Source organism: Olea europaea, chromosome 21 (genome assembly GCF_002742605.1).
Source record: "Olea europaea var. sylvestris chromosome 21, O_europaea_v1, whole genome shotgun sequence".
Lineage (NCBI taxonomy): Eukaryota > Viridiplantae > Streptophyta > Magnoliopsida > Lamiales > Oleaceae > Olea > Olea europaea.
In genome coordinates, this window is record NC_036257.1 from 16712456 (window position 1) to 16728426 (window position 15971).

At 31.0% G+C, this 15971-nt stretch overlaps 2 protein-coding genes across 2 annotated transcripts; both read left to right on the top strand.

Annotated features, from left to right (window-relative positions):
- Positions 1-2567: 2567 nt before the first annotated feature.
- On the top strand, positions 2568-7754 carry LOC111370209. Its single transcript, XM_022991896.1, has 8 exons — positions 2568-2630; positions 3551-3622; positions 3801-3890; positions 5082-5140; positions 5214-5986; positions 6508-7049; positions 7159-7371; positions 7674-7754. Exons 1-8 carry the CDS (start codon positions 2568-2570, stop codon positions 7752-7754), a joined length of 1893 nt encoding a protein of 630 aa, XP_022847664.1.
- A 485-nt stretch (positions 7755-8239) lies between these two features.
- LOC111370210 lies at positions 8240-10147 on the top strand. The gene is made up of 3 exons (XM_022991897.1): positions 8240-9241; positions 9446-9672; positions 10084-10147. Exons 1-3 carry the CDS (start codon positions 8240-8242, stop codon positions 10145-10147), a joined length of 1293 nt encoding a protein of 430 aa, XP_022847665.1.
- The last annotated feature ends 5824 nt before the right edge of the window (positions 10148-15971 follow it).

A 15971-nucleotide genomic window follows, 5' to 3' on the forward strand; every position in this document is an offset into this window, starting at 1 on the left:
AAAATTAATCGACGAGAATTTTGTCTGGTTGTGGCACAAGAGATTAGGTCACATCTCCAAAAGGAGAATTGAGAGACTTGTGTCTGACAAGATTCTCGACCCTCTTGACTTCACAGATTATGATTTGTCTGTCAACTGTATAAAGGGAAAACAAACCAATAAAAGGAGATTTCAAGTCAATAGGACTTCAGACGTCTTAGAACTTATACATACGGATATTTGTGGACCATTTTCTACGGGTTCTTGGAATGGTCAACAATATTTTATAACGTTCATAGACGGCTTTTCAAGATATGGCTACATATATCTCATTCATAAAAAATCACAGTCACTGAATACGTTCAAAAATTATAAAACTGAAATTGAGAACCAACTCGGCAAAATGATTAAAAGCGTCATATTTAACCATGGTGGTGAATACTATGGCAAATATGATAGTTCAGGTAAACAATGTCTAGGACCATTTGCTAAATTCCTAGAGGAATGCGATATTGTCCCACAGTATACTATGTCGGGTTCGTCCACTATGAATGATGTTGCTGAGAGACAAAACAGAACGTTTAAGGACATAGTGAGGAGTATGATTAGTCATTCTACCTTACTAGAATCTCTTTGGGGTAAAGCATTAAAGACCGCAGCATATATACTCAACAGAGTTCCAACTAAGGCCACTGATAAAACCCTATATGAGCTTTGGACTGGTAAGAAACCTAGTTTAAAGCATATACATATTTGGGGGTGTCCAGTTGAGGCAAGGCCCTATAAGATAAATGAAAAGAAACTGGATGCAATAACCATTAGTTGCTACTTTATTGGATATTCTGAAAGGTTCAGGGGTTACAAATTTTATGATCCCACAACTAAGGCAATTTTCAAGATAGGAAATGCTCGATTCTTTGAGGATGTTGAGTTTGCGGGGAGAGAAAGGGTTACATGGTTTGTCTTTGAGGAGGAATATGTTGAAATTCCTCCAATTGCCATTGACAATGATCAGGTTTCTATCCTTGAAATTGTTCAGGAAGCAACTTTGGATCAAGACAATGTCGTATCTCCTTCTCAAGGTCAACAAATTATTCCAGAAAAACAAACTCTACAGTCTCAAAAACCAATGGCATTAAGAAGATCCATTAAAGAGAAGAGAATTGTAGTTTCAGATGATTACATTGTATTTCTCCAAGAACATGAGTTGACATTGGAATGGTAGAAGATGATCCGATCAACTTCCATCAAGTCATGAAAAGTTCTAACTCTAAAAAGTGACTCGATGCCATGAATGAAAAGATAAAGTCCATTGAGGACAATGATGTATAAGACAGCATTCCATTGCCTGAAGGTGTGAAATCCATTGGTATGGATATTTAAGACCAAGATGGATTCGAAGGGTGATGTAGAGAGGTATAAGGCTCGTCTTGTCGCAAAAGGTTTTACACAGAAAGAAGGCATCGATTATAAAGAGACTTTCTCTCAAGTTTCTTCGAAAGACTCTTTCAGAACTATAATGGCATTGGTAGCGCATTTTGATCTCGAGTTACATCAGATGGATTTTAAGATAACGTTTCTCAATGGTGACATTGATGAAATAGTTTATATGATACAACCTAAAAACTTTTGTATCGGACGATGCAAAGAAAATTGTTTGTAAATTAAAGAAATCCATCTATGGACTCAAACAGGCATCTAGTCAATGGTATTACAAGTTTCATTAAGTGATCATCTCATTTGGTTTTGAGATGAATTTGGTCGATGATTATATATACTACAAGTTCAGTGGGAGCAAGTATATTTTTCTAGTTTTATATGTTGATGACATATTGCTTGCCAGCAACGACATAAGCTTATTGTACGAAACCAAGAGATTTCTAGTAAAGAATTTTGAGATGAAAGATCTTGGTGACGCATCTTTTGTATTGAAAATTCAAATACATCGAGATCGTTCTCGGGGTATTCTTAGATTATTACAAAAGAGCTCTATCGAAAAAGTTCTTAAAAGATATGGCATGTAAGACTGTAAATCAGATGACACCCTTGTAGCTAAAGGAGACAAGTTCAATTTAAGTAAGTGCCCTAAAAATGACTTGAAAATTAAAGAAATACAAAAGATTTCTTATTCCTCGGCTATAGGGCGTCTCTGATGTATGCTCAGGTTTGTACACGTCCGGATATAGCATACATTGTTGGAATGCTAAGGAGATATTTAAGTAGCTAGGAATGGATCATTGGAAAACAGCCAAATGGGTCACACGGTATTTACAGAGAACAAAAAGACTATATGCTCACATACAGGAGATCGAGTCAGTAGGAGATCAACAGTTAGTCTGATTCTGATTTTGCGAGATGCCAAAATAGTAGGAGATCCACTGCTATGAGGCATCAAACCGTGGAATATGGCTGCGAAATTTTATCACTGGGCTGCACATTGTGAACAATAAGAAAGACCGCTCAAGTTATTTTGTGACAATAAATCAGCAGTGTTATATTCCAATAATTGCAGGAGCTTGACGATGTTGAAACATATAGAGATCAAGTTCCTAGCTGTTAAAGAAAGAGTTCAGAGTGGACAGGTGTCAATGAAGCACATTGAGACAAACTCCATAATTGCCGATCCGCTTACTAAGGAATTGATACCCAAGGTCTTTTATAAGCACACTACTCATATAGGTGTAATATCTCTTGAGGATATTTAGTTTCAGTGAAAGTTTGCATTTTTGTACTAGACACATATACTATCATTTTGGATATGGTTTAAGGTTAAAGAAATTTTCAGTTATAAAGTTTTGGTTTATTATTTCTGAACTTATTTGAAATGATCTCATTAAGGTATTAAGGTGGACCAGTTGGAAATAGGTATATTACAGATCACATCACATGTAATTTTCATGCTATACATCCATGCTTGATCCATATCATTCAATTATATCGATATACGTGACCATTGATGGGTTTAGTTACAATGAAAGTAACGAAAGTCACTTTAATCCTATGTTGATATGATTGATGGACCGGATTGTTTGGGGATGCATTCAGTAATGATAGCCAAATTCTGAGTACTCATACGGTTATATTTAATGCACAATTATAAGGTGACACATATAGTCCAAGTGGGAGATTGTAAGAAATTTTAAGCAATCATGTGGGCTTATATGTGTAAATTATCGTGTATTAAATTAAAAGCTATCGAATTCCGTTGAGCTCATTTAAAGTGATCTAATGAGGCTTAGATTTTGGGCCGTTATGCATCCAATTAAATGTGGGTTCTATATGTGTAAAGACCCGGCTCAGATTCCTAATTCTATGATGGACCGAATTAGGTTAAAGGGTATCAATATCTAACTTCTATTAAAAACGTGAATGGGATGGCACAGTAGACACAACATTAAACCAATCCCATTTATTGCTCACGCTCTTTTCCCTCTTTTTTTTGTTGTGAATAAAAAAAAAATTCTTTGCTTCGACCATGCCAAAACCATGCTAACCGTACTCCACGACCATACTCCTTATTTTCCTTTTTATTCCTTTTTATTGATATTTTCATTCCTACTTTTTCGTGAAGTCTGTTCTTGTTGGATCACATATTCTCACTTCATCTTCGATTCTCTTTTTTTTCTTGGCTTTTAAGCTTGCTGTAAGTATAGGAAGACAACAACATTGGATACCTACATGTACAAAGGTTGATTTTCTTCGATCTATATTTGATGGAGGAAATAAAAGTCCAACTAATGTAGAAATTCTACATATAGTCTCCACTTTATCATTACACAATCCTGTTATTTCTGGAAAAAAATGTTGGTGATTGGTTTAAGAATAGACGAGCTTGTGAAAGAAAGAGAAAGCACACGTGCATTGAGAATCCTCAACTCAAAAATCTGATGCATGAAGTGCAACCTTCTTCTGTAGATCGACATTTAAGAACCTTCAGCTTAACAGATTGTATTTAGTAGTTTTTATGCTTCTTTGGGTGCTTGTATTTATTTTGATTAGATTTTTTCAAAACAAAAAAAAATTAGAATAAAATAAAAAATAAGGTGCCAGATAGCGCATGAGTTCAGTACTTATTTTTTGGGCAGTTTGAACAAGCTAATTTTGTAGTTTTTTTTTATATAATAATTATGTTTAGTTTTTAGTTTAATCTGTTATTGTTATTGTTAGAGAAAATTTTTTGAAGTTCCGCACTGTGCGGAGAGTGTGCGAAGAGTGCGGAGGAAGAGTGATCTCTCCGCATAGTTCGCAGAGATGAATTCATCTCTGCGAACCCTTCGGAGATTTTTTTTTTTTGCGGTTTTTTTTTATATAATATAGTTTTTCAAATGTTTTTTTGTTATAATTTCTTGTCTTTTCAAATTTCTTACTAATCAACATTTTCAATCAAGGAATAAGGGGAATGAGTGTGAGTGCAGAAAAAATTGCTAAAGTAAATACTTATGTTTTGTCATCTTCTAATTCTCCTGTTACAAAAAACTAGAAAATAAGCAGAGGATTTTGTTGTAATGGAAAGGTTTTTAGTAAAAAAAAGTTATTAGTATAGTTTTTTGTTCCTTCGCAGAGAGATGTGTTTTTAGTTTTGCTATAGAAAAATTTTTCGAAGACTCCGCATTGTACGGAGACTGTGCGGAGAGTGCGGAGGAAGAGTGATCTCTTTCCACACTTAGGAGAGATGAATTCATCTCTGCGAACTATTCGGAGAATTTTTTTTTAGCGGTCTTTTTTATATAATATATAGTTTTCTTTATATATTTCATTATAATTTCTTTTCTTTTTTTTAAAAAAATCTCTTCCTTTCATGATGCTAATCAATATTTTGAATAAGGGGAATAAGTGTGAGTGTTGAATAAGGAAATACTTATCGTTATGATGGAAATGTTTTTAGTATGATTTACTTCTATATCTTTTTAAAAAAGTTGTTAATGTTTGCCTTTGTATAGTTTTTAGTTTATCATCTTGTTGTGCTTTATTTGTTTTATTTGTTTATTGGCCGAAAACTCCTTCTTTCGCAGAGATCAATTATCTATTCGGCCTTTTTGCAGTTTTTTTTTTTAAATAGCTCTTGTTTGGTCTTTTTTATATATAATTATGTTTATGTTTAGTTTATTTATATGGAATGCGTTTTTCCTTACAATTTCCTTTTTGTTTCGAATTTCTTCTTGTAGGTGATGCTAATCATCGTTTTGAATTATGAGGAGAATCAGGTGACGTGAACATGAGTGTTGAATATGCAGAAAAATTTGTGAAGGAAGTATTCCTAATGAACCTTATGTTTTGCCATCTTCTAAAATTTGTGGTTATTGTGGTGCTACAAAATTCTATAGAGAAAGCAAAGGCTTTTGTTGCTGTGATGGAAATGTCAAATTACAGTTACATGATATACCTCCTGAAATGTATGATTTATTTAATTCCACATCTGAAGAGACTGTAGCTTTTAGAAAGGTTATTTGTAGTTATAACAATCATTTTGCATTTACTTCATTTGGTGTTAAGTATGACAAAGAATTGTGTAAGAATAATAAAGGTATATATACTTTTAAAGTTCAAAGACAAGAATACCATTTCATAAACTCGCTTGTGCCAAAGAATGAGAATCCAACTTATTTACAGTTATACTTCTATGATACTGAAAATAAAATTTGTAATAGACTGAATACTTCTGATAAGTTTTGTGAGTTTACTTTAAGAAAGTTGATAGATGTTCTAAACAAATATCCCTATTCAAAGTTTTTTCGATCATTAAGTGAAGTTAGTGATTTAGAATCATGTTGTCTTTTACTAAAGTCTAATCCTGCTGTTGATCAAAGAGTATATAACTTGCCAATATCAGAACAAGTGGCTGTAGTTTGGGTTAACGATGACCGATCATCTACAAATACTAGAGGTCAGGATTTATTAATTTATGAGCATTCAGGTAATGCATATAAAGTTCAATACTATTATGGTTGTTATGATCCTCTCCAATATCCACTACTTTTTCCGTATGGAGAACCTGGATGGCATGAAGGTATTAAAAAGGTGAATGTAAGTGTTTCACAAGCTTGGGTTTGTCAGAATTTAATAGAAGTTAATCATGTCCATTCTGCGGATCAATTATTGAAAGTAGAAGACTAAAATTCAGACTTTCTTTTTGATGCTGCAATCACATAAAAACATAAATTTGAGGCTCAATAGCTAAATACATGGCAATTGAATCATAAGCCGAGATCATAAAGAAGGGATTAGAAGAGATTAGCACTTTGGTTAACATTGGAAATTAGACTAGCCCTCGTATCGTAAGGCAGGCTACTGATTAGCTTGATGAGCAGAAAAGCAGACTGACCAAGGAGAGAATTTCTTTGATGAATGGCATTTTCTAATCTTTAAATAAGATGAGATAGATTTGACTTTGACGAACCGAAAGAACCAAACCAATAGGCTGATTGAGTCTATTTTAGTAATTTCTATTTCTCAAACTATTTTATTTATGTTATTAATTGCATTTAGTTAATGAAGTTTTTGTTGTTATATATTTTTTCCTTCTTGCAGTTTTGAAGGCAAAGAAAAATCGAATAACTGTATCATGTCGAGAATATTATTGTTACAAACTTCAAATCAGGTGTGTAAATAATTGTATTCTTTTACATGCTGGCAGACTTTTACAGCAATATGTTGTAGATATATACGTGAAAATTGAAACAGTAAGATTAGACTACTTTCGTAATAACCAAAAAGTTATAAGAGCTGAACTATATCGGGGAATTGTGGATAGTGTACAAAATGGTGAAAATAAAGATTATAAAATTGGTAAATCATTAGTGTTGCCTTCTTGTTTTATTGGAGGTCCTAGGAACATGACTAAAAGATATATGGATGCAATGTCTTTAGTTCAGAGATATGTCAAACCAGATGTGTTTTTGACAATGACATGTAATCCAAATTGGCGTGAAATAAAATGTGAATTGAAACACAGTGATGAAATACAGAATATACCAGATTTATTAGTACAAATATTTCGTGCGAAGTTTGAGGAATTGAAGACAGATTTGGTAAAGAGAAAGTTGTTGGGTCCTATTTCTGCATATGTTTATGTTATTGAATTTCAAAAAAGAGAATTACCTCATGCTCATTTTCTCCTTATATTTCGACGAAATTCTAAGATCCGAAACTCTATACAAGTTGATGAAATTGTCTTATCAGAAATACCAGACAAAAAAATACCCTTACCTACATGCTACTGTTGTAAAACATATGATGCATGATCCCTGTGGGAATTTCAATCATAAGAATGTTTGTGTGGAAAAGAATTTTGTGTGTAAAAATAAATATCCGAGAGATTACATTGAAAATACTTCTTTGGATAATGATTCCTACCCACTTTACAATCGTCGCAATGATGGTGTAAAAGTTAAAGTAAGAGGCTGTATGTTGAATAATAGATGAGTTGTACCGTATAATCCTTACATTTAGCTAAATATGATTGTCACATTAATGTGGAGGTGTGTTCTTCTGTTAAAACTGTTAAATATCTATACAAATACGTATATAAGGGACATGATCGCATTCATTTTACTTTAAATAAAGAAACAAACGAAGAATTCGTTGATGAGATTTCAAACTACCAAACAGCTAGATGAATATCTCTACCTGAAGTTATGTGGAGGATATTTAGTTTTGATTTATTTGATATATCTCCAACAGTAATCTCTTTACAGTTACATACTAAAGATGCTCAAATGGTTACATACAAGGAGACTGATGATTTATCAAAGGTTATGATTTTGTTCACCGAATAATGTTAACATAATTTTTTAGAATGAATATTTCAAATGAAAAGACAAAAACTTTACCGTATAAAGATTTTCCAACCTATTTTATATGGGATACATCCATGCGAATTTGGACTCTTAGAAAAAGCAAAAATGTTATTGGTAGAATAGTCAGTGTTAATCCATGTGAAGGTGAGAGGTATTTTTTAAGAGTTTTACTAAATCATATTAGAGGACCAAAATCTTTTGAAGATTTAAAAACATTCAATGGTATTGTTTTATCTACTTATTGTGAAGCAGCACTTTCCCATGGTCTTCTTAGTAGAGATAACTATTCTGATATGTGTTTATCTGAGAAAGTTGCTTACCAAATGCATGTATCACTGCGATGACTATTTGCCAATATATTGAGTTTATCTTGCCCTATAAATCCAAGGAATTTATGGGATAAATTTAAGAATTTCATGATAGAAGATTATTTACATAAAGGTTTCACACAACAAAGTGCTGAAATGAAAGCTTTACACTGTATAAATTCTTTCTTAGAAGGTGTTGGTAAAAATATAATTGATTTTTGCCTGGTAGATTTTGATTTAACTGTGAATGATGATAATATCTTTGAAACCATGATTTCTGAAGAAAAAACTAATATTAATTTTCAGTCAGACATACATTATAATGAGAGTTTAAATAAAGAGCAACAAAATGCGTATGATATTATTTTGGACTGTGTTTTAAATGATAAGAATGGAATGTTTTTTATTGATGATCCAGGAGGCACTGGAAAAACATATTTGTACAAGGCATTACTTTTTGGTGTACGATCTCGAAATCTTATCGCACTATCAACGGCATTATCAGGTGTGGCTGAATCTCTATTACCAGCTGGTAGAACAGGACATTCAAGATTTAAAATTTCGCTTGAAGTAAGTTGTGATATGCGCTATTCAGTGAGTAAACAGTCTGTGCTTGGTAAACTTTTAGCATTGTCTAGGCTAATAATCTGGGATGAAATACCAATGGTTCATAAATATGCTTTTGAGGCTTTAGATAAAATGTTGAGAAACGTTACTGGATGTCAATTATCATTTGGTGGAAAAGTCGTGTGTGGAAGAGATTTTCGCCAAGTTTTACCAGTAGTACAAAGAAGAACAAAAGATATAATGAAGGCAAGTTTAGTTTCTTCGCATCTATGGCCTTCTTTTACACAGCTAGCATTAACCGAAAATATGAGAGCTAAATTAGATCCTTCATTTTGTGAATATTTGCTGAAAATTGGGAATGGAATAGAGAGAACACATTCATGTCAAATGATTACATTTCCTGAAGATATTACCATCCATTTTGAAGATGAATTTAAATCATTGAAGGAATTAATTGACATTGTGTTTTTCAATTTTCAGACATATGGAGACAACCTACATATTATAATGAGTAGAATTATTTTAACCCCAAAAAATGAATATGCAGATTTAATAAACAATATGTTGCTTAAAGAAATTCCGAGAGAGAAAGTTACATATTTTAGTTTTGATGAAGTGATTGATAAAAATAAAGGTTTTATTGATGAAGATTTTTTGAATAGTCTAGCTCCAAACAGTATACCTCCATATAAACTCATACTGAAAAAAAATTGTCTAGTTATGTTGTTTAGAAATATCAATCCTGCAGAAGGTTTATGCAATAGAACTTGACTTATTTTTTGTGACTTTAAGCAGAATGTTATCTTGGCTGAAATTGGGATAGGAGAATATTGTGGAAAGCAATTATTTTTACCTAGAATTCCATTTATTCCTCTTGAAGGCGATAAACAGTCTGTACCATTTAAAAGAACTCAATTTCTAATTCGTCTATGTTTTGCAATGACCATTAACAAATCTCAAGGTCAAACTCTAGATTTTGTTGGCTTATATCTTCCAGAATCTGTATTTTTTCATGGCCAATTGTATGTTGCATTGTCCCGAACTAGAACAAGAGAAAATATAAAAGTTCTTATCAAACCTTTTGTCAAAAATAAATCACATAATTGTTGTACCAAAAATGTTGTCTATCATGAAATCTTGAATTTAGTTCACAATAATTATTAGAATCTTCAGGTATATACTTAATTGTTTGTTATAATTCTTTATTGATTATATTTATTTTTACAAATACAAATTAATAAAAAATCTAAATTTATGATTTCTGATTGTCATGATGAAATATTGATTTTGCAAAATTTTATCTTTGCAAAAAGGATTTCTGAAGTTATTCCTTTCAGAAATATATTTTCCTAATATAAGTATTGATCGCACATAACTTTTTTCAGTGTATGACTTTTTTTGTTTACTAATCGTCATTGATTATTCATATTAAGTTGTGTAGTTGTCAGATATTGTGTGGTGCTTAATACGAATACAATTGGTGAAGTTGATATTTAGAAGTTTAGATAGAGATGAAAAAACCGTTTGTGGAAACCACTTCTGTAAGTTAAAGTAACTTAATCATTTTATCATTCCATAGTTATATTCTTGTGTAAATATATTCCTATGATAAGTGATATTATTACAAAACATACAGGTTGATTCTACTTGAAAACATTTTCTTGAAGGTGAATCGATGTATATATGTGTGTTGATGTAACCATTTATGTATTAATATATAATATATAAGAGAATGTTATGTTTTAATTAGAAAGACTGTAGTATTTTTTAATTGTAAAGAAATGAAAAGTGTAATTTAAAATCTGCATGCAATTGTTTAAGATAATTAATGAAAAAGTGAAATGGATAGTCATAAATATTAAACATTATTGGTGTACAAAGTTTCACAGACAAGTTAGAGTTCCATCGTTGTGATTTCTTTTGTAAACCATGAACATTGGAGATTCGCTATTTAATAATTTAAATACACATGTATCTCCAATTTCTAGCTCATTCTCTGTCAAAAAATTGGCCCAGCCTACAGTAAGTCGACGCATCGCACCGTTTGGTCTTGAATTCGCAGTGATATCCCAGTTGTGATGTAAAGAATCATGAAACCAAACATTCCGCACATATCTTGGTAGATGGTGTCTTGCAAACCTTCCTGGTATGGATTTCAGAAAAATATGGATGATGTTAAGATTAAAATAATCTAAAAAAGGTAAATATAGAATGATATATTAAAGATAGCCTACAATTTCTTGATAGTTGTTCTAATTTAGCATCAGTGTTACTTCGAATGTAGGATTATCCAGATGTAAAGCCTCATCTTCTTTAACATCAGAGCCATATGTAACCTCTGATCTAGAGTGATCAAATATCCTCATATTGAACGTTGAATTTCCATCATATTCAAATACTACAACAAAACCATCCTGTAAGTTATGATGGTAAAAAAATTGCTCCCATCCATTAGTCAAATATGTTTCTCCATCGATTGTTTGTAATTGTATTGTTACAATTATATCATCATATGAAGTTGATTTACTCTATCACCTAATTCTTGTCTCCAACAATTGACAAAAGTTGTAGGAAGCATCTGCAATATATGAAAAAAATATAGGCAGTAAATAAAACATTCATACAAATATGAAATGAAAGAAGATATTATATTTTATATAACTTACCAAACGGATGTTATGATTTAGTGAAATGTCGATAATTTTAAAGAAGCTATGTGGTACATCCATTTTTATGTTGATAAACTGCAGTATGTATGATTTTTAACACAATTAAAGATTGAAAATTATATATCATTTAAAACTAAGAATTTATTTTGAAACAATTGTAGTAAAAGAATCAAGAAAGAAATACTACATTAAACTTGATTTTTTTGAGGAAAGCTTGGTAGGTAAAGATAAAGATATGCAAATTGGTTAAGTATAAAGAAGTGGTATGAGAAGCTATTTAAACTAAATAATACTTGTCCTTTTTTGAGAAAAGATTTGACAACAACTTCATGGAGTAGGATTATTGAAATAGACAAAGTAAGAAATGGACAAAGTAGTTCAAACAAAACACTATTCTCGAGATTATTTTTTTGATACTGCTAGATTTGGTTAGAAATGCATTTTATTATTAAGATGTAAAGTGTTGAAATAAAATAAAAAATGACTAATAAGATTAAGAATAAATAAAAGTATAATTTTATGCAATTAACAAAAGAATAGTTTAGTTACACAATAAAACTATCCAATTGGTTTGATAATAATTAATAATTTAAAGTGCCAAAAAAAACACGCAGATATGTTGCCCACCGTGCGGAGTAACTTTACTACGGTTTAGTTAAGTGCGGATAACTTTGCTATGATTAAGCAAAAAAAAAGAAGGCTAACATATTAATCAAATTATTTGATTAATCAATAAAACAATTACTAAACAATCAAAAATTAATAATTTAGTAGATAAAAATTTAAATCAAAACAAAAGAGAAAAAAAAAGAGAGGAAGGAAATACTCCGCACAGTGCGGAGTACTTGTTAAAGTTGCTCCGCGCATCCGCACGGTGGACAAACTTTAGACAATACGGCTTATTTTTTACATACTGCTAGATTTGGTTAAAAATGAATTTTAATACCAAGATGTAAAGTGTTAAAAAAAAAAAAAAAAAGACTAATGTGATTAAGAAGAAATAAAAGTATAATTTTATGAAATTAACAAAAGAATAGTTTAGTTATACAATAAAACTGTCCAATTGGTTTGATATGGTCTAATATGGCAATTGATTGTTTGTTTACTGACAAAGTAAACAATTAATAATTAATGATTTAAATTGCCAAAAAAACAACATGCAAATCCTTCACATAGTGCGAAGTATTAGCTAGAATACTCCACATGAACAACTTTGCAACGATTAAGATGAGAAAAAAAAAATTGGTTAATATATTAATCAAATTATTTGATTAATCAGTAAAAAAAATTATTAAACAATTCAAAATTAATAATTTAGTAAATAAAAATTTAAATCAAAATAAAAGGGAAAAGAAAGGGGGCAAAATACTCCGCACACTGCGGAGTACTTATTGGAGTTGCTCTGCACTATGCGGAGCAAATGCTCTGCACTGGCATGTGGAGCATTTGCTCTGTATAGTGTGGAAAAGTTCTTCGCACTGTACGGAGCAAATTTTTTTTCCTTTTAAATTTTTTTTCTTTTTTATTGAAATTATTATTTATTATTAATTGTTTATGTCATGCGCCATATCTCTATCTATCTGAATTTTACACACATACATGGTAAACTAATCTATTCCCATTCCTATGTATTTATAAATTTCAGACTAATTTATTTCAAATACATTATACTCTAGAATGTACTTATATATAACTTGCCATACTCTAAAATGTATTTTTATATAACTTACCATACTTCACCGATTTTATCTATTTTTTTTTTTACTTTAAACTATTTCATTTCTCTTGCACAAGAGTGATTTTTTTTTTCCCTTTTTAGTGCTCCAAATAGTGCCGAGCAATTTCGACAACTCTTGTAGAGCAAATTTTTTTTCCCTTTTCTTTTGGAAAATTTTCCCTCTTTTTTTATTCACATTATTTTTTACTAAATAATTAATTATTATTGATTGTTTACTGTCGTGATACCTTCACAATACTACCTTCTCCATACTGGTATACATATCTTTTTTCTATCTCATACCTTACAGATTTTATCGTACGAAACTAATCCACTGCTCTACACATTTCATCATACAGAGACTAATCCATTTCTATACATTATATTCTAGATGTACTTTTATATAATATACTTGATAAAAAAATTTCAGATTAATCGATCAACTGATTTACTTAGCCATATTTCACCATACTTCATTGATTTTATCTCTTTTTTTTAAAAAAAATTGACAAAATATACTATATCTATTTAAACTATTTCATTTCCCTTCTAAAATTACCATCCTCTTTTGCTGTACTCTAACTGTATTTGACATATTATTTATTTTAGATTAGATAAAATGGAAGAAGAATACAAACTCATAACAGAAATTTTCTCAAACAACGAGAAGTGGAAAGCCAAAGCCATTGTTATCGAAAAACAATCACCAAAACCTTCTAAACAAGGCAATGGAAGATATCAACATCTGGTATTGATGGATACTCAGGTAACTCTTCTTATTGTTAGTTATAAAAGTTGGCTTCAACTTCAAACCAAAACTATTAAAACTTCTCATTCATATATAATCAGATAACTAAGAAATTTCTCATTATTTTTCTTTTTCATTCTCCAGGGAATACTATCCAAGCTACCTTATATGATTCCAATATCAGTGCTTTTGAGGATCAACTTGTTTTGGGGAAAACATATGCCATTTCAAAAACTTATGTGAAGAATAACACGGGAAACTACAAATATTCGATAGGATCTTATCATTGGATTATATCTGAACAAACTCGTCTTGTTGAAATAAATGAAGATAACCTGGAATTTGTTTTTTCAACATATCAGCTGACAGCTTTTCATGAAGCAGAAGAATATATGGATGCAGATACTAATATAAGTAAGAAATACATATTTTTTGTTATTCATCATGTTATCTTGAATTATTCAATTATTTATTAGTTATTATATTTAAAAAAATAATCAGAGAGTCATTTTAAAATTTATACTTTCAGATATACTCGCGGATGCAATTGATATGACGCTTAAACGAATGATTCAATCAAAAGATGGCAACCAAACATGGGTACAAGATGTATTGCTCCTGGACAAAAATTTCAAAACAATGATGCTTACACTTTGGGATTCCTTTGTTGATAGAGAATGTGTAGTAATAACGGAGAATATAGAGAAAAAACCAGTCATCTTTGCAACACGTCTCAAAGTTACGTCTTTCTTTGGTATGTGTTATGTATTTAGTTGTTGGTATGTTTTACGTTACATTAGCATATAATAATTTGCACCTGTACGCAGGTTTGAAATTGTCCACAAAAGTCCGTAGTGCTTTCTTCATAAATACACCTTTAATCGAAGTAAAAGAGATGACAAAATGGTATGTAAAATAAAGTGATTTTATTTTATTATTCTTTTTTCCTATTCCCTCGCCACTAGGGATAGTTTCTTGAGCTTATTTCAAATTATTTACTACGTTTACTAGGGTCAAAGAAAATTCAGTGAAAATAGATAATTTGATATTGAAAAAACCATACATGGAAAGAAGCCTCACAAATCTTTCTCCACCTATGCGAAGTAAATTCCCTCCTATTCAGAATCTTCAAAGACATCTCTTAGCGGTAATGGTATTTACGACAAGTTTTATATATATACATATAAAAAAGTGTACATACATGTTCCTTATTTCAGTTTTGACACCTTTTATGTTTTGACACAGAGGAAGTTTTATTGGGTAAATGACACAGCAGTTACAGACAAAATTGATAACAAATCTTGGTACATGGCTTGCAACAACTGTTATAAACGATCAAATGCTGAATTTGGAGAAAGTTATCTCTGTATTTTTTGCAAGAATCTAAACTCTAAAGCTATTCCTTAGTATATTTTACTTTATTATATAGCTCTATATATATTCTTTAATTGTCTTCATCATTTGTGAGTGTATACACCAAATACATTTTAGGACTCAAGCATATGTGCAGTTGTTAGATGTCACAGGCTCGCTTAATGCAAGTGCAATTGGTGAAGCAGCAGAGAAGCTCTTATTTACAAGTGCAAAATCTTTGATGGAACAAACCGATTCTGTAAGAATTATAATGTAACTTCAACATTTTGTATTGCTAAAATATGTTGCTCGAGCAATATTAATTGATAAATTAACATTAACATACATGATTTACAAAAAGCATACTTTGAAGATGAAAATGCTCAACGAGCATTCTACCTAAAAGCAATTCAAACTGAGTCTAATTCATCAAGCTATAGATTTGACATTATCTCTATCACAGATCTAGAAGATCTAGACCAGACAAGTCCAAGAGGAAATAACCAAGCAAATCTTGATGTTAAATCATGCGAGAAAGATATCTACATACACTCTTTAGATTCTGAAGAGAATTTGTCACCTCTAGCCAAGAGAGCCCTCTTCAGATCATCAAATGAAAGGAGTGTTCCATATAATGAAAGCAGCAGTTTGGATGTGTCTTGCACAGATCTTTTGGTTCCAAAATAAAATATAGATTAAAAAAACTATGATTGAAGTATTTATTTTGCTATTTCTGATTGGTATTAGTCTTGGCTTCTCTTTTCCTGGTTGGTAATTTTGTTTCGAAAGTGTCAAACATGTTGTTGACAAATGATGTCTGTAAACTGATACTTA